Source organism: Falco biarmicus, chromosome 5 (genome assembly GCF_023638135.1).
Source record: "Falco biarmicus isolate bFalBia1 chromosome 5, bFalBia1.pri, whole genome shotgun sequence".
NCBI classification, from domain to species: domain Eukaryota; kingdom Metazoa; phylum Chordata; class Aves; order Falconiformes; family Falconidae; genus Falco; species Falco biarmicus.
Genome location: NC_079292.1, coordinates 60,658,287 through 60,677,498, shown reverse-complemented (window position 1 = coordinate 60,677,498; position 19,212 = coordinate 60,658,287). Strand labels below are relative to the sequence as shown.

At 44.1% G+C, this 19,212-nt stretch overlaps 1 protein-coding gene across 3 annotated transcripts; it reads left to right on the top strand.

Moving 5' to 3' along the window:
• The first annotated feature begins 2,427 nt into the window (after window positions 1-2,427).
• On the top strand, window positions 2,428-18,114 carry TMEM263 (transmembrane protein 263). Of its 3 annotated transcripts, XM_056339178.1 has the most exons (5): window positions 2,428-2,562; window positions 5,945-6,005; window positions 7,044-7,163; window positions 10,863-10,932; window positions 16,083-18,114. In XM_056339178.1, exons 4-5 carry the CDS (start codon window positions 10,869-10,871, stop codon window positions 16,367-16,369), a joined length of 351 nt encoding a protein of 116 aa, XP_056195153.1. In that variant the 5' UTR covers window positions 2,428-2,562; window positions 5,945-6,005; window positions 7,044-7,163; window positions 10,863-10,868; the 3' UTR covers window positions 16,370-18,114. The 3 variants fall into 3 exon arrangements, with proteins under 3 accessions (XP_056195153.1, XP_056195154.1, XP_056195155.1); XM_056339179.1 differs by lacking the exon at window positions 7,044-7,163; XM_056339180.1 differs by lacking the exons at window positions 2,428-2,562; window positions 5,945-6,005; window positions 7,044-7,163 and adding an exon at window positions 8,300-8,396.
• The last annotated feature ends 1,098 nt before the right edge of the window (window positions 18,115-19,212 follow it).

Here is a 19,212-nt window from a genome sequence, read left to right as displayed (position 1 = left end):
AACCTATAATCTAAATGAAGGAACCACTCCCCCAGAGGGGAAGACGGAATGTTGTTTTTTTTCTATTTTAAAATTGTTAAGAAGGTGCTTATATGCTATTTCCAGTGAAAGAAGGTTATTTATTTCTCATAAGGATTGAATAATACTGAACAAGTCTTTATACCAACAGCAGACCATCTTTGATACTATTTATGAAGGAAACATTCAATGCATGAAAAATGAAATGAGACCAAAAATAATCACAATGACGACGTCTCTGCAACAAAAACCTTTTCCTCTGCTTCGTGAACTTAGCAACATGAACAACTTGGCTTAGCAAAGTAACAGGGGCACTGCTCATTTGTCTCTGTTGTTTGCAGAGATGTCAGCCTGAAGTTATTTCAGTTATTACGCCTGCCAGTGAGACTCCACCACCAATGGCTGTGGTTTTACGAGGAAGTTGGCTCTTTCCAGTTGCTCAGCGAAACACTTCACCAACCCAAGTCCTCCTGTGCCATCCTAAGTCTTTCAGCGTTTGAAAAAGAAGATTTGAACCTTGGCAATGCCTTTAATTTTCGATTACTAGGAGGCAAAATATTCTTTGATGCCTCGTGCTGTACAGTTTATGGGTGACTGATTAGCTCTATTACAGCGAAAATATTCAAGCAGCAACTTTTTCTGCTGCCACCAGAAGCGTGAAGCTACAGGCGGTGCATTTGAAGCAGAGCACTGCATGTGAAGAAAGCACTGTGTACACCTGGTCCTCAGGGCAAGGGATAAGGAGCAGCTATAGGAAAATCCCCTTATCTCAAAGACTGGAAAGATGGTAACAGTGGCAGGCACCCTCTGTTAGTACCAGGGAGGTAAACACTGTAGCAGTTCAGAGAGTCGTTGACCTGTCCTCCCAGGTGGAAATTAAGATCCCAGAGTAGGACTCCTGTGTGTCTGTGTAGTTTTTCCAAAGACCATGACTAATTCACGCACCCTGTGTGCCTCCCATGTCCTGAAAGATCCCAAGGCATGCTCCAGACCAGGCACTGCCCTCTGTTTTTCACTTGGATTCTCCTGCATCCATGCTTTCACCCGTTCAGTGCCAAACTAAAGAATATGGCTGGTATTTGTTCGGTGGGTCAGGAATGCCGAGCTCCTGTTATCAGCAAACCCCTCTGAGGCCCGTACAGCATCACATCAATGCTCCTGCAACTGTCTGTGATGTCTGACTGGATCTGCACGTTCTGAGGAGGACGTATCTCTTTCACCTTCATCTCACACCTGTGTTATGTCCCTCTGCACTAAACTGCTGTGGCTGGGGCTGATAAACAGCCTTCAAAAGGCCTCTTTAGACAGACCTCTGTGGAACCAGGGTGCTGCTTTGTATTTTCCATGTCGGAGGTAGGAGCTGCGTGCACACTTTAGACCATAACTAATGATTTTGGAGGAGCCTGGGTAAGACTGTCCCCATACATACCCCTTCGTAGACAGGAGGGTGCAGCAGAAGGGCGGCAGTCAAGCTTGAAGCTGGGTGGAGGAAGCGGAGGTGGTATTTTGCCTATGCAAGTTTTTTTAATCTTGTAAAGCGTTTCATGAGGTATTTAGTACTGTTCTGCTGCTGAGCGTTCTGTTTCTAAACTCACATTCAAAGCACCTGGGACTCCCCTCGCTCCCTTGGCCAACCAACACTTTGTCTAAGGATCTTGAAAGTCACCGTCCAACCCCAAAGACCCTTAGAGATGCACAGGGAGAGGCCCCAAAGAAGGGGACGAGTGCCAGAAAACCTGCCTTTCCCCAAGCATCCTCAGCAGTCTAGTTACCTAGAAAGTCGTGCCCTTTAACCACCACGACTACAACTGTATTCCCAACAGGTTGCATGTGAGTAGCTCCACTGACTCAGATAATAGCAGGGTAAACACCGTTTAACGTAAACCCAGATCCTTTGGGTGAGCGTAGCGGCTTCACATCGCGGTGCTCCCGGCAGGTCAGTGCAGCTCCTTGCTGCACGGAGCTTCTGCGGCCGCCCCTGCCCGAGCCAGCACGGCCAGGGCGCCCCAAGGGCCCACCTACCCACCCCCGCCCCCGTCCGAGGCGCTCCCAGCCCAGCCGCGCCACAGGCCAACTCCCGCACCCCGCCGCATCCCGGCCAGCAACGGCCACGCTGTCACCCCCCTCCTCTGCCCCGCTCAGCGCAGGGCCCGCCGGGCTCTCCGGGTGGCCGGGCTCTGCGTGCCCGGGCCTGCCCCCTTCCCCGGGGCAGCGGGGTGGCCGCGGGCCGGTGGGGGCCACGAGGGTCGGGCTGGGGCCTGCGCGGGCCCGGAGGGGCGGCCGGTCCCTCCGAGGGCGGCCCGCAGGGCCGCGTGTGGCCAGCGGGGGAGCCCGGGGCGGGGGGCGCGCCGCGGGGCGGGAAGGGGGCGGCAGCGGCGGCGCCTGCGCGCCCCCGGGCCGCCGAGGGGGCCGCGCCGCGCCGGGCGCTGGGGCGGGGTCTGCGGGCGCCGACGGGGCGGGCGGCGGCGGGCGCCACGTCGGCAGCGGGGAAAGGCGGAGGAGTAAAGTCTGCGGCGGAGCCGAGCCCGGCGTGTGCGCCGCGCGGTGAGTGAGGGCTGCGCGGCGGCCGCCGCCGCCCTGGCCCCGCTCCGCCGTTAGCCGGGAGCCCGGCGGGCGTGCGGCCGCCTGCGCGTCCTTCCCGCCTGCCCCTGCTCTCTCGCGGCAGCAGGGAAACTTCTGGGGGATGAGGCGGGAGGGGACCCGGCGCGCCCCGGCGGAGCCGCCGGTGGGAGAGGCGGGCCCGGGGAAGCGGGGCCGCCGCCACCTGCCCCCGGCGCTCCGGCCGCCCGCCCGCCCGCCCGCCTTTGTGCTTCCTGCCGCGGCACCGGGGGGCGGGAGGCAGGCGGGCAGCGGGGAGGACCGCGCCGGCTGTAGCGGCTTCGCCGCGGCCTGGGCTGCCACGTCAGTGCCGCCGCCCTGCGCTGAGGTGCCCGGCGGCGCCCGCGGCCGGGGGTCGCTGCCGGGAGGCGGGTAGCTGCCGGGGGCGGACGTGGCGGGGGCTGCGGGGACGTGGGCCGCCCTGCGAGCGGGGTGCGGGGCCTCGACAGGCCGGGACCGGCGCCTCCTCGGGACCGGGGCCGGAGCCGGGGTGGCCGCCGCGTCCTGCCCCGCTGCCCCCCCCCCGCCCCCCTCCGGCCGGGCGCCCCCTCGTACCTGGGCGGGCAGCGGGGCAGCCGCGCTCCTGCCTGCTCTGCTCTCCCCCGTGAACTTCTCTGTGCCGGGAGCAGCTTTGTTCCGGGTTTTTCTTTCCTTCTTTTTAAACTTCGCTGTGTACTGTTGTTTCCTGTAGCACCCTGCTCTTTATTTCATCCTCTTAAGTCCAGCTTGATGGAGTAGGATCTGAAGAGGCTTTTTTGTAATTTCTCGGGAGCAGCTTAGCTTTCTGCATTCTCCTAGCCTAGGCATTTACGTGGTGTGGCCTGAAAATAAATGCAAGTTAATTTAGCCATACAGCTTGTTCTGGTCATTGGGGAAGCTCATGGGCAGCCTTTGTGGATGCAATTAAATGCTTCCTTCTGCTCGTTTAACCAGGATGTCGCCCTGTAAGGAAGATAAATACCAAGCGCGCATAGCCTGCTTCAGTGTGTCCAGAGCGTTGCTTCAGGCAGCGTGTCTCTGTATAACTGGAAAGGTACATACGAGATAGCCTAATTTAGTGTACCAGTACCGTTTTGTATGCGCATCAATTTTAAGACTGCTCAGTAAATGCTCTCCAGGCTTTTTCTTGTTCAAAGCTTTGTGTTTTGCTGTGGTTAAACATTCAGTAAAGTTGGTGTTGCCTCCTCAGGATAGAAACGGACTGTGTCACAAAAGCGCAAACCGAAAGGTGGTCCTTGTCCAGCAGGTGAACGGGTCTAAATGTTGGGCAGGAGGCAGCAAACAGGTGGTGGATGCCACAGAGGAAGTTGTTTATTTCGTTAGCAGGGGTGGCAAGGGCATTCAGCAGCTGCTTTATCGTGCTGGCTGTTAGGCATTGCAAGTTTTGTCTTTGTAGGTCTCCTGGGAAAGGAGAGCTGAGGTGAGTGTAGAGCTTGGGCATTGGGAAGGCATTACAAGGAATGGGGACGTCTCTGCCTTAGAAAGCTGAGCTAGCAGGAGACAGAGGATGACCAGACTGGTAAAATGGAGCTTCCGTGGCCTTTCTGAAGCTGTGCCCTGTGCCCTGCTGGAATTTACCATTTAATTTCCAGAAACCGGTTTTGGAGGACTAGAAAAGGGGAATCTGGGTTCCTCTGTCTTTGATTTGGTATCTTGTGAATCCTTGCTTCGGAGAAGACTTGAGTGACAACATCAGGTGTTCCCTAGAGCCTCTTCTGGAGCCTGATCCATACTTTAGTTGAGGGTAATGGAGATACGGTGGATTCCCTTGTAGGCAGATAATGATGTTGTAATGTCCTGGACAGAGTTAAGGGTTTTCTTTTTGCAGGAAATATGCTTCCTTTTTTGTTTTAATACAGATATATCGTATTACCTTCCCAGCTGTGTGCTGAACCCTGCATGCTGTGAGATTGTTTATGTTTCTTAGGTCAGACTTGGCATCTTTTTTTTGGCAGGGGCTTGTAGCCCATCTTGCTATAGGTTTACAAGTGAGCTGTGGTTCACGCTTGGAAACTTCTGATCAACTTTTTGTAGTCTTCCTCTGAAACCTGTGTCTTTTTTTCCCTGTGAAAAAGGCATGTTTGCTTCCAAGGCAGTCTTGCTTTGTATATAAGTCTGAATTTTCAAACTTGGCTTTTAAACAGAAGGCTTGTTGAAATGTCAGCTATGCTTTTGGTTTTTAGCTACATGCTTTCTACGTGCCTGGATTTGTTTTTTTAACGCTGTTAGCATTGACTCTTTCTTCTTGCTGAAGCTCGGTTATGTCTAAGAGAACTAACAGCACTGAGCACTCTTGCCCGTAACATGTTACCAGCCCTAATCCAAGGCATAAAGCAGGGAGCTAATAGTCAGGAGTCGTTTGTGCAGCTTGAAGCACTACCCTGAAGAGCAGCCATGGGTGGGATTACCTTTTTGGCTCCATATTTTTTTCCTTATTTAATTTGGAGAGTAAAAGCACTGTTACTCTTCCCAAAACTTATTTCTTAAAGTATCATCCATAAAAATATTTTTTTGTGTACGTGAAAGATGTCAGGTTCACTTTGAAACCTGCTGCAGCCACTGAAAGAGGGGAAGGAGAGCTGTGCATGTGGCAAGAGCTGTTTTGTTTTCAGTCAGCTCTGTAGCCAAGCTTTCTAACAGCTTAGCTAGCGGGCAGAAGGAAGATAATTTTTTCATGGTGGACTAAGATGAGGTGACTGGTTTGTTTGCACTTCTGTCAGGTGAATAGTTCCAGCACTGTCTGCTGCTGCAGCAGTCTTCTGGAGCAGTGTTATGCTGCCAACTGAAATTGGCCCCATCCTTGGGTAGTTTCATTGCTGCCTGCAAATATCTGAGTAGTGGCATTGAAACTCGCCAGTTTTTACTGGCTGCTGCTTGGGCCAGGTTTGCTGTGCTGAAACAGTAGGGCTTTTTGTCTGTGAAGTCAGGAAGAAATCAAGAGCATCATCTGAAGCTTGGGAAGTTGCACATGCATCTGTAATGGTTAGAGCCCACTTCTCAATGGAAAGCTAGAATTTTACACAAATTGTTGTCTAAGAACTACAGACTTGTTAAGGAAAGGCCATGTCTAAATATGGATTACCACACTTTGTAGTAATCCTCGTGACAGTGTATGGAGCAATTAAAATTACTTCGTTGCCCAAGAATACAGAAGAAATCAGTGTTTTGGTGAGATAAATATCATAAAATGTCGATGTCTTAAGGCCATGCTGACTGTGCTTTTCCTCTGTTGTAGGGTTTTTTATTTATGATTCTCTCTATACACCCATGGCAGGTATGTGACGGCAGCGCTGTTCCATAAGATGTCACTAACCTACTTTTCTTGTAGGTGTATGCAGAATACTTTTGTGGAAACAACTAACTGAAGCCTTCACAAAGGAATATATTTGGTGAGAAAGTTTTCTTCTTATCAGTTCTGTTATGAATGTATGTGTGGCTGTACCGTTACCTCCAGAGCTTTCTAGCGCTTTCATTGAGGGTCCTATAACGGTGTTAGTGTTTCATAAATGGCTCTTGAATTAAAAATCCTCTTCTAAACCACTTCTTTCTTTATAATGATATGAAACTTTGAAGCTTCTTACATATTTCATATTCTGACAGTATGGAAGTGTGTTTTCTTCTTTAAAACCAATTGAAATTGACATTTTTTTAGTATGAAGGTTGATACGTATTTTAATGCATTCTTAAAAAAGATGAGAAGTTACCCCTTATTTCTTGAATGACTAGCACCCTTGTAAGCACATAAGGAAAAAAAAACCCAAAGTAGTTTACATGTGTCCCTGTTTGAAATATCCTTTAAGATCTGGGTTTGCTTCCACTCCTTAAACAAAACACAAAACTTGCATATTCATCTGCAGAGATGAAGAAGGAAACGGGAGAGTGCCACTGATGGGCTAGATGTCTGCTTTGTGAATATCTGTATGCGTTCTGCCCAGGACTCATAGAGATCCTACCTCATTTCATGTGATCTTTTACTGCAGGTGTTGAAGCTGGAAGCTTTTCCCCAGTGACACAAGACACTGTGAATTTGGCATCACAGGATGAAAATGCCAAAGGAAGACTATTTGTTTGCTTGCTTCTTCCCTTTTCTTTAGCCAGTCAAGCATACTTTGAAGAAAACTCTGAAAAACCTATCAGAAAAGTCCCAAAGTTCAGGCTTCTGATAAATCTTTGCCTTGTTGCATGTGCTTGCAGTACCAGCAATAATTGTGACTAATGGGTCAGTGCATAAGGGACTTTGAATCTGCTGATTCCAACTTAAGTTTCTAAAGTTCCTTAATCAGTACTATGCCTGAATGACCTAATTCTCTGCACAAAAGTCTCATCCTTGCACCTCCAGATTGGTGCCTTAGGTGTTAGCAGAGTTTTAATCTCTGTTGGGTCTCATGATTTTTGCTTTCTTCTTCTTTGTGGGGACACACCTTTAGCAAGGAGCGTGAAGACAAACCTTCCTTAGGATACGCTGCAGTCTGGTGTCCAGGAGGCCTTTTGCAAACTGGGACATACGAGCTTGGACCTTAATAGACAAAGGAGGCACTGAACTGTAGGTGAGTGCTTTCACCTTGATGGAATTGCATAATTTCTGCTTTTCTAACTACAGTTTTTGAAGAAAATTATATTCCTGCCCTCTTCGTCTGAAAACTGGATGAAGTCATCTGCCACCGAGTAGTTATTCCAGGCCTTTGACCTCCAGTCAATAGAGAGATACTCACCTCAAATCTCTGGAGGGGAGCCAGGTTTAAAACTTGCTCCTGTGCATAGTATTTTCTATTCACCAGATATGCTACACTTTGTGTAGCTCACAGGATTTTTGGATCACTTTTCAGAGGCTTTTAAGTCTCCTGATGTGTTAAGTTAAATACAAGGATGCGTGACGCAGGCTGTAACCTAGATAGCTGAAAATTTTCTGCTGAAGTCCTTTGTTGGATCTCAGTCTTGATTCTGTGATGCACTGGAGAGCTTGTACAGAGAAACAAAAGGACTTGAATTGCTCTTTGTGAGCTCTTGTGTGCCCAGTTCTGTTTCGGGTCAAGCTTTGAGCCTTTTCTGACTGTGATGTGATGCTGTTTACACTTGCACTGATGTAGTGGGAGGACAGTGAGTAAAATCTAGCATAAGCTGGTTAGGCACATCTCTTGCAGCATGCCCGGAGTGCTTCCAGGCACCTGTAGAGCCAGACCACATACAGTAGTTTTCAGCTTTCTGATCTGTGGACCCCTGAAGGCTCCCATCTGTGTAGAACAAATTCAGCCCTGCGACAGTAACTTATTTCCCTTAGCTGCTCCATTCAGGCCTGTGTAGTACTCCCTTGGCTTCTGGGGTCTGATAGCAGCAGGTTACCAGTGCCTGGGCTGTAGAAGATGGACTGCTGTGGTCCATGTAGTTATAGGAGAGTGAAGTATTTCTGTGGTTTAAAAGGAGTTGCGGTTGTGTTAAATCATTGCATGTGAGCGATGCGTTGTGTAACATTCCTATCTGCCTTTTAGAAAGTAGCTTGGGGTCAAGAATTAAGTAACCTTGAGGTTCTAGGGAACATAGCAATGGAGTGAATGCTTAGTATTATTACTTCTTCTAATGCAGTGCTGTGATTTTATATGCTTTTTTTAACACTTTATCAATAAACTAAAACTTTGCTGTGAAACTCCCCTGCCAATACATTGCTTTGCTCATTTAGTTTTGCAGGAACAGCAAGCAAATCTGACAGTGGCCTAAACTTGATTGTGGAGAGTTATGAAATCATCTTTTACCTGCGCCATTTGCTGGTCTGACTCTTTGGACAGGTCTTATCTTAATTAAATACTTGTATGATGACTAGCACAACAGATCCTTGGTACTTCAGGGCTGTATCTGCTGTCAGTGCTGCTGTGTCCAATACCTTCTTAACAGCAGAAAATACTAAAACTTGTGTGGAGCCTTGTGACACTTTCTAGCATTCTGCCATGTTCAAAACTGGTAACTTATTCCCAACTCTCCTCTAAAGTTGTTGATAATCCCTGAGAGTGTTTTTTTCCTTTCTTCATAAGATTAAATAGCTTCTCTGAGCCTCTTATGAGGAATTGTTGACAGAAACTTTTTGAAGCTCAAACAAGCAATTTCATCTGGGTTTCTTATGAGAGTTACATGTTGGCTAGATATAAATATATTAGCAGAGGTAGTTCTTTATAAAAAAAAAAAAAAATAAATTCTCTGGCTTAACTCATTTGTGTCTCCCTTGAGTCTGCTTTAAAACTGTTTTGGTCACTTTTTTTATTCCTTTGAAGTAAGGCTTGCTAGGTTGTGACTTATTTTACTTTATTTGCTGCATTAGGGAAGGTTCTAAAAAACCTCAAAACTTCCAAATTCCTGAAGAGTAATCATCTTAACAAACAAAATAGCCACATGTGAAGTAGAAACATAGTTGCTTCATCTTTGTACAGATGTTTTGATCAAATAATGTCAGGCCTGTCAGTTTCTTACGGCATCTGGCTTCTCAGGGTGCTTTATATGTTTGTTTCAAGTTGGAAAAAAGCAACAACCTACATGTAACAATACAGTGAGGATGAAATCCTTGTATTTCTTCCAGCTTGCTTTAGATGAATGCAAAGAAGTACTTGAATTGGGTCCTTTCTCAGAACCTGATAGCCCTTGGTTGCTCCCTGTGATCGGTCAGGCTTTTTTTTTTTTAATGACTTACTGATTTGTGAATTAATAAAAGAACAAGAAATTCTGTAATGAAACTTTTTCAATTTGTGCCTTAGCCCTTATGTATTTAGTCTTCCGTCCGGATGTGTTTGTTGCTACTCACTTTCCTATTTCTTAGCTTCCCCACTTGCGTTTCAGGCTTTTGAGAGGTACTTGTTCAGCATTGCCATCAAATCAGCCATCATGGTGGTAGGTTTTTTGCTTGCTTTCCAGTAAAGGTACCTTTCTTCTGTAAAGGTACACGTGTTTTCTGAGTCATGAACTGATACCTTTAGTGCTGATTGTGAGGACTCCTAAATGTTCAATTTAGGCTTGCTTCTCATCCAAAAATCTATCATTTAGCATGTGGGTGCTGTTTTTTACTGCAGTGTTTTGACTTTGTAATTACACTGTGAGGGTGTTAGCTGCTGTTTTCCAGGTGAGTCTTCCCACCCTCAAGTTCTGCTTCTGTCTCCTTATCCTTTCTTCAGATCCCAGCCTCTGCTTTCTCTCCCAGAGGATGTACAGAGAGATCTGGCCATGGCAAGAGAGGCTGGAATTACTTTTGTGGTGGTCGGCGACTCCTGGAAGAAATAACATTTTTTTTAAAGGCTCACACAGGGAAAAGGGAGCTAAGAGGTCACTGGCAGGAAGATAGAAGGATGCTGAGTGGCATAATGCAACTTGTTTTTCTTTCTCCTTTTCCTGACCTTGGTGCCAGCTGGGGAGGGAAAGCAGGATTGGCAGGAGGGCTCGGGGGAGGAGGCAGGACTTAACAGCAAGGCACACTTTGATGGGGGAGGAAAGCGGGAGGGAAACCTGGACTAGATACTGCTTTCTTCCCCTCTGAAAGGAAGATGCAGTAAGCAGAGCTGCTGATTTGCACTTTCTTCTGTGCTTCTTCCCCTCACTGTCAGGGACTGCTGTTCTAGAACTGTTCTAAGAAACGACTTCTGGTGTAAAGAAATCTTCTTTCTGAACTGTTTTCATTGGAACATTTGTGTAGAGTTAAACCAGTCTAGTTCTGCTGCTGTCACCACCCTGTGTATGCAATACAGCTATAAGATAAATTGACTATTTTGGTTACAATTCTTTTATGTTGTTTTCATGGCATTTGTTTAAATTCTGCTGCGAGGACTTCCTTCTTTAAACTACTGCTTTCCAGGTACTAACATACCTTATAGGCATGCTGCTGTTGTTTTTCTAGTGCCCACCACCTCTATGACCACTAGGCCTTTCTTTTTTAGTACTTAAACACAAACTGTTGTATGGCAGTGGCTGTTTTGTTTTTCATACTGGTTTTCTTCCTGATAGCTTTTTAGATGCACTTGGTGTGGGGTGGCAGCTCTCACCAAGCCTGCTGGGCTGGTGGAGGGGTCCTTTTTCAAGTATTGAGTCTGGCTGAAGAATGCAAAAGCACAGTCAGATAATAAAAAGAGCAGCAGTTTGGCAGGAGCTGCTGGCTTATCTGGTAATGAAAAAGAAGCTCCTGTTATGTGGAACTTAAACTAAGTGAATTTTGGATTCATGAATTAATTTATGCTTTGCCAGAAAAGATGTATAGCATATGTGAATTTCTCTTTCAGGCAATAATGAATCAAACGGACAAAAATCAGCAGGAAGTCCCATCATACCTTCATGATGAACCACCAGAAGGTATGTATTGGTTTTTACAATACAAAGTAAAGTCGCAGAAATTAATCAGAAGTTCAGTTCTCTCTAAAAAAAAATGGATCTGCAAGCTGAACGCCTTAACTTTCATTTAAGTAACAGTAAGCAAGCCAACCCTGGGATGGAACGGGCCTTGATTATTTTCACATCTGCATTATCCTGATTACAATAAGGCCGTGGAACATAACTCAGTAAATAACTGATAAATTACAGAGAAGATGGGCAAATACTGAAGTACATACTTTGCAGATCAGTTTCCAGAGGTGTGAATTGGTCTAATGGGTAGTTACTTCTGCTGTTTGTTCTGTGAGATGGAAAGAGCCCAGCTTCGCTTCTGGACACCTTGCGGAGTTCATGGTCCCTGTAACTTTTGAACAAGATGTAAAAAAGTTCCAAATATTTTTTAAATACTACTTTTGGAGGCCCTTTTCCATCATACAATTATCTGTGGTTCAAACTGTTGACTTAATCACATGGTTTTGTGAAAACAAACACACACTTGACTTCATTAATACAGTGGCATCTTGCTCTCCTGAACAAAATGTATCCTAAATTGGTTATTAGCTCTGCAAACAAGATGCAGTTGCAAATGTGCAGAGTTCCCTTCCAGGCTGTGGAACGATGAGACTGTGAAGAGTCCTGTCTGCATAACAAGACTAGAAGCATACTAGATCAAAAGCCATTCCTGGCATATAGATTGTCTGTGTTCTGTCTTCTCTTGCTTTAAGACCAAATGTGTTGGATGTAGAGGTTGGTGAGTCCCAATTCCTCTTGGGTCATTGCTCTTCAATTTATAATGGCCCTTTAAGCTCAGTGTGTTTGTCAGTTTGGTTTTTTTCGTCAGCCTTTATGTGTTGTGTAACTGAACAATTCGCTTCATTTGAACAGCAGTGTTACCTGCTAACTGTAGCAGAAGGGATTGAAGTGGTAATAGCTCACTCTATTCTTAACAACTATTAGAAAGGAAACGCAATTACAGCAAGATGAGAGGAAAGGGAGAAATAGATTTTGGTGACACAGTGGTTCTTAAGCTGTCCTGTACTTGAGCTTGTTACAGTATCATGGTGTGAGGACAAAAACCTTTCTTTCTAAGCTCTCATGGGGTTGTCAAGATCCCAGAAGCATTTCTGAAAGCAGATGCCAGGTTGGAAACTATGCCCTAATGTGTGTTATCGTCAAGTCTAATTTTTAAGGGGCTTTTTTTTTTTTCTGCTCCTTAAATATTGACTTGTGTTTTATGTGTTAAACCTCACATATAGAAAATGAACAGTGGTCTGACATGTAAATTACAACTGATTCTTGAGGAAGGCAGTGAAAAAGTGGGCATTTTCTATCTTTCTGGAATATTCAGTAGGGTGTCTAGATACAGAACATAACAGCAGAGTCTGATAATCACTAGGTATTGCAAAGTTTTATTTAAAATTTGAGAGCAATTAAGGCTGATCTTCTTCTGCACAGTATCTTCTTTTAGTATGACAATAACCAGTTTGAATATGAAGTCTAAATAGATGGAGAAAGTTAGCGTAGTTGGAGTAGAATGAAACACAGCTTGTCTTAACGGACACTCTGTCCTTGAAGAGGCTTTTTCCTTTTGATGAGGTTTCAATGTGCACTCTTCAAGCCCTGTGAGTTCAGTTAAAATTTTGGAATACCCTTGAAGAACATGTCATGCAAGGCCTTCATATGCGATAGGCTTACACCATCATAGAAAGATGGCCAAATGCGGATGGAAGGCTACCAGTTCAATGTTGGCAAGAAGACTGGCTCTCTGAATGGGCTGCCAAAAAAAATCCTTAGAGGAAAGGCTCAATTCCAAAACAAATTTGCAGTTTTTCGTAAAGATATAGTTCCCGTTCATCCAAATCACACTTAACGAGCTTGGTGCCCAAAGGCTTTAAAGAAATACATATGTAGAAGCAGCTTTTGTGCTCACGCCTGCTATGAGTAGTGCTATTCTAATGTGTTGTTTTCTGTTTTGCTAGTGGCGCCAACCTTTGCAACCTGTGTTCATTCAAACTCTTGTTCACGGTTGGACTTTTTTCAGCAGGAAGCTGGCTGCAAGGTAGCATAGTAGAGCCAACCCCTAAATAGGGAACTTGTATCATTTTCTCCCTAGATCTAGGAATTATCTGTATTACCTTCCTCATGCTGGTTAGAAACAAAGGGACCAGGAATACGAATCCTAGAATAGAAATCAACTGGCAATAAAAACTTTGCAGCTGTGGGCATTTACTAGGTCTCATGAAACAATGCCAACAAGAATTAAATGAGAATTTGTCAGCCATCACCAGAAGTTATTAAGGCACCAAATCACAGTCAGTATTTACACTTCTGAAACAGAGTAGATAATGCCAAGGGATTGGCTACCTGAAGTAATGTGAGGAAAAGTGCGTCAAGGTAACTTTTGTTTGCTTCTCTCTTTTTAAGTTAGCTACGATGGGTCCTTTCTCGCTAACGTCAGGTCTGATTCACTGAAATCAGTTCTTAAAAATTCAGTGTGGTAAAGCTTCACTCACATTCACCCTGATGACAGTGATGCGGTTAGATGGAAACAAAGCACTTTCTGACCAATTTTTTTACAAGTCTGGTCACAGGAATCCTCTAATGAATAACACCTGGACTGTGGATTTTATACCAGGCTCTATATACTCCTCTCTAAGTGTGATTCTTTAAAGGCTTTCTGTATGTAAATAGAAATTCTGATCTCTGTGTGCTTGTGTTGGCAATGTATTTTTGCTAGAGGTGTCTAGGTTGAAAGCTGCTGGCCTAGAATGAAGCAGCAAGGGTGTTACTGGCTTGAAGCAGAAGGCTGTCATTTGCTTCTAGTTTCCATGGCCCTTTCTGTTACGTACATCAGTTTCTTAAATAAGAGATACTAGTGTAAGCTGGAAGCATTTTTACTGTTTTTTGCTGCCTTGAGCTGCACTGTTCCTCTGTACGTTTGGTTGGGTTTTTTTCCTTTTTGTCAAACTTGTAAGAATTTCTCTCATTTAGGTGGCATCTTTTGTTTTAATAATTCCAGGCACACACTATAGGAACACCAAACTTCATGCTGCTTTAATGAATTCTGAGTCCTGGGTCAGTCCTGGCATTACCACAGAATCCTTGGAGGTGCATGGGAAGTTGTTCCCCCTCGTTTTTGTCTTGTAGTCGATGAGTGCTGGGAGGTGACTCTTGGAAGCTGTCCTCCGAGTAGTTGTCGTGAGCAGTCAGGGCACTGGAGAGACTGCCGGAGACTGTTTTGCTGGTTTGTCTCTAAGGCACGTCACAGTGCAGAGTGAATGCACTGACAGGGGCTGGATAGAGGTTTCTGATGGATCTAGATCTGATTTTTTCTTTTCCCCTGCCTCTCTAGACTCATCCTCTTCCAAGCACTCACCTCTTTTTTTTTTTTTTTTTGTCATATTTGCTTCTTCCCTAGCTCTGGCCCCTGTCATTCCACTTGCTATTTTCTCAGTTCCCCCCCGTTGTTTTTCCCTAAGAAAGGGAAATATTTCTGTTAAATCCTACATAAAATCTACGTGTAGCTAGAAAATACAAAAGACTGTGGAACTCACACCCTACTTGTGTTAACTGGCTGTCTCTTGCCATGGTTCTCTCTGATTATTTTTTTTTTTAAATAGTGTTTGGGGTTGGTGAGGAATTGACAAGACAGAAGCTGAAAAATGCTTACCTGTACAGCATTGTTGTGAAGACCAGAGATTTCTAAAGGTTCACATTGAAAACACTTTGCAGACAAACATGTCAGGGCTACTGGTTTATAGGTACAGTAGGTGAGATTTTCTTTGTGTGCTTAAATATGACGTTAACATAATGTTTCATCTTTCTGTATCTTCTTTGAAGACTAGATGATGCTTATGCAGTAGTGGGGTGTGGAGTTGCAGTCTTAATTTCCATTAGAGGCAAGATGCATGTATCTCTAGGATTTTGAAGCCTACATTTAGAAATACGAAGTAATTACTAAACTATTGAAAGGCTAAGTGGCTAATTCTGGGAATCTTTTTATTGCTTTTAATATTTTCTGTTATTTTGAGGCTATGTAATTGTACCATAAATACGGAATAAGTATTGACTTATACATCATATAGCAAGAAACTGTGCAAAGTGCAGGTTAAACATAACATTAAAAAGAAAAAGATATTTATGTGGTCAATAACATGCAGAAATCCTGTGGTTTGAGATTTGGTTTTATACGTCATATTGGGACTTCTGTTGGGAGCCTGTAACTCTGGCTGTTATTAATGCCTTTGGGGACCGCTTTAGGCATTCGGTGAGCTTATTTGGCCATTGGACCTTCCTCCCCCCCACCCCCTTCCCTATCCAAATTACAGAAAAGGCCTTTTTGGCAGAAAATTAAACTTGTGTTCATGGTGAAGAAAGGAAGTGATACAGTGAAGAGATGACATCAGTTTTTGTCCTTCTGATGGTTGTTTGGACTCCTGTGATTGCTTGTTTGTAACCTTTCCCTTTTTCCTGACCCTTGCCACACACCACTTTAAACACATCTTTGAAACAGTAATTACTAAGGAAAAAAGCAACTTGTGCCAAGGGGAGCTCTTTTCAAAGAACAGTGGGTTTTTTTTTAAAAACCCCACACCTTTGGCTCTGCTTTTCCAGGAAGCTTTTTCCAGTCCTTCCTGAGAGATTTGAACAGTAAGGTAGTGCTGTTGCTTTTGGGGGCCTCCCCTCTGTGGGCTAACTTTTAATATAATGATGTAGGGGAACAGGAGGGTGTGTCATTCATCCTGTTCCTGCCCCCACCTCCCCTCCCACCTTAATAAAGTCCAGAAATGAGGTTGATTTGGCCATGAGACTTTACAGAGTCTGGGAAGGTAGTGATGCATACAGAGGACAGTAGTTTATCATGTAAGACCGTCTGGGAGCGGTGTGCCTAGTTTTTGTAGGCTTAGTATTGACTTGTGTTTTAGAAAACAGCATTGAGGTGTGTCTTGCTGCAGCAAAGTATCTTCTCTTATTTGCAACTATGGTGGTGTATGAGCATCCAGAAAAAGTAGCCTGCCAGGTAGGTATGTACTGTGCGCGACAGATGTTAGACTAGAAAATGAACAACTTGTCTTTTGAAAATGCTTTAATCGTAGCACTACAATTGATTTGCTTGTTGTTTCCTCCCTTAGGTTCATTAAAAGACCACCCGCAGCAGCAGCCTGGCATGCTTTCTCGTGTGACTGGTGGCCTCTTCAGTGTCACAAAGGGAGCTGTTGGTGCCACGATTGGGGGTGTTGCTTGGATTGGAGGGAAAAGCTTTGAAATTACCAAAACAGCGGTCACATCTGTGCCTTCAGTGGGAGTGGGGCTAGTCAAAGGAAGTGTTTCTGCTGTAGCTGGAGGTGTTACAGCTGTAGGATCTGCTGTTGCAAGTAAAGTGCCTTTAACAGGAAAGAAAAAGGATAAGTCTGACTAAAACCAAAACTGAGACATACTCGATTCTCCAGAATGTTACATCAGTGGCATTAAAATCTGCTAAGATTTGGACCATGAGAAGCCATGTGTCTTAGACACTCTATCTTCTAAAGAGTTGTGCAAGTAACTTGGATTTCATCTGAAAAGGACAGAAGAAGCTTGGCTAGCACAGCGTATGAAGATTTATTAGAGCCTAGATTGAAGCTTTGTATCTGGTGAAATGTTACACTTGATAACTATAGATGTGAGTAAGCGTATCTGAAGGGATAATACATATCTGAATATTCATTTACTGTAAGTCTTTTGCAGTTCTGGACTAAAATGTGAACACAGAAACTTGGTAGTGTCCGCCATACCATCAGTGTGACAAGATGCCGTTTACTGTTCTCAGTGGTTTCCACATCCTCCTGCTAAGGATCCTTCAGCTGTGTAACAGCATTGTTGGATGTACCCAAATAGTTTCGGTTACAAAACCGTGTATTCACAGGCAGCATGTAAACTATCGGTGACTTCATTCTGCCAAGTGCAGACTGGAGCAAATAGAACTAGAGGTGTGCAGAAATTGGAAATGAGAGTGGGAGACAGAAGTGAGAAAGCTGGACAACATGGTAGAAGGGATCCTAAAGAGTAAACTAACTTAATGCCTTATTAGAAAAAATATCTTTTTATTAGGGGAAGCTGGGTAAAGAATTGTCCTGTTATTTCAGTGCAGTTCACAGAATGAGCTTTAGACTCTCTTTACGAGTTCCACTGTCTGAAACCTTGTCAATTTTTACTGAAAACAAGATTGCTCCATCTCAGGTGTATTTAATGATATGCATCTCTCTCCTGCAAGTGAAAACTTGCTGCTAATAAACTTCCTGTAGACACTAGAAAAAATGATGGCTTAGTGGAAACTAGGCTGATGTTTGTGGTCATCTGGCACAACTGTCTTGACTTGAAAGAAATTCCTTTGTGTCATTGGAAACCACTGAAGAACTAGCAAAGCTGTTGTCTCAACTCCATGATGCGCCAGGTTAGCTTCTTGCTCTGTTTAAGCAAATGCAAGGAATTTTTCACTACATCTTTCTCTCATACTTTGCATTTTGATTTGAGTAAAATGCAATACTTTTATTTAAAACAAACCAAAAAAGGTAGGTGAGGCCTTAAAAAAAAAAAAAGAGAGAAAGAAACATCATCCAAGTAAATTGTATACTGACAGATTCCAAATGTTGACACACCTCAAATGGGAACATCTGTAGATCCTCTGCAGTGTGTTAGGCAAAAATGCACTTGTAAGGACATAGCTTGAGGTTGCCTTAGAATTGAAGCTGGTGGTGATCCTTTTTGTGTGTGTGTGTGTGTAATGACCTTACAAATAAGCAACCTCTTTGGAAGCCCATAGAAGGCGGCTGTGAATGTTGTGTATGCAGTATTTTCTAAAAACTTGTGTTCCTACAGAGAACTTATAAGCATGTAAGCTTACTTTTTCAGTGGCTATGGTTGTATGAGAAAGATACATAGGGAGGCTTTTTAGAAATTAAAAAAAAAAAAAAATCAACATGTCACTTGTCTAAAACTTAGTCTTATCTTCATGGGCGTTGAAAGTATATTATGTGTAAGTTATGGTACAGTAGTCACCTAGTCTCTCTGAGCCATTGGTACTTCAACTGCACTCTGGAACAACTATTTGGTATCACTAACTGTATGTTAGCAATACGGTATTTGTAAGCATGGGGACTTGGGGTGCTGGGGAGACCAAAAACCCAACAAACAGCATCATCTGCTCCTTTTGCTAGATAAACCAGCTGCTTAACTCCAGTCTACTGCAAGGGTATGATCAGGTAAGTTTATGTAACATATAGAAGACTTTAACTGGTTTTTATAGTCAAAAGCTAATCACACAGAATATAGTGTATTTTAACGATACCAGTTAGCTCTAGAAATGAGCTAGCTTGGATAGAGGAGGCAGTCTAGCTGTAGCAAATAACTTGGTGTTGTCCGCTCCCTTGCGGTTTCCAATGTAGACATACCCTCAGAGTGCTACCACTGAACTCCTAAGTCTCACCTGTTTGGAACACAGTGGTATTTCTGACACTCAACCAAACCCCTCCTAATTGTTTTCTGAAAACATAAATGCTGAACTGGTCATACCCCTTTTTTTATTACATTCTCTAATTTTTATACTATGAAACTTGCTGTAAAGTGTGGTCTGAGATAAGCCATGTTAGATCTGTAAAGAGCTGCCCACACTTCATTATGTTTTGTTCTTAACATATCCTGTAGTTATTACTTCTGAATCTTGTAACTGAAACGCTTTAACATGGCATATGGTTTTAGTTTTTGAAGAGCTTTGTCCTATACCCTGTGTATTTTCCATTCACTTAGGAAACTTGCTTCGTCTTAAAAACTTGTTCTGATTCTGTCCTGACATTTGTGAAACATTAAATTGTTGCTGTTTCAGACAATTGAGAGCTTCCTTAGTTAATTTGCAGAGAAAAGCATACACAGGTATAGATCTTGCGACAGTATCATGCCCTGGAGTGTCTTTTATCTGCATCTAAATAGCGCCAACCAGCTATTAACAAATACTGTAACTTCGCTGTGCAGGCTGTGCATAGGCAGAACACAAAGTTGCTTGTAGTAATTGTTTTTTCCTGGGAACTGAGGCTTGGGGATACCCACTGTTAAGATCATATAGAATATGGCTCTGAAATTGGCAGTGGGAGTGTGGTTGTTCTTGTGTCTTGCAGTTGGTTTTGCGGTGGTTTTATGTTACTCTCCCTTTCCCAGCCCCCATTTCAAAAGGGGAAATGTTTATGAAGACTACTTGTATGCCTGACTGCTCACTAAGTAACAAGAGGG

Coding starts and splice junctions, on each gene's coding strand:
- TMEM263 (XM_056339179.1), top strand. CDS start 10,869: ATGAATCAAACGGACAAAAATCAGCAGGAAGTCCCATCATACCTTCAT. Junction 10,933..16,082: donor TCATGATGAACCACCAGAAG/GTATGTATTGGT, acceptor TTCCTCCCTTAG/GTTCATTAAAAGACCACCCG.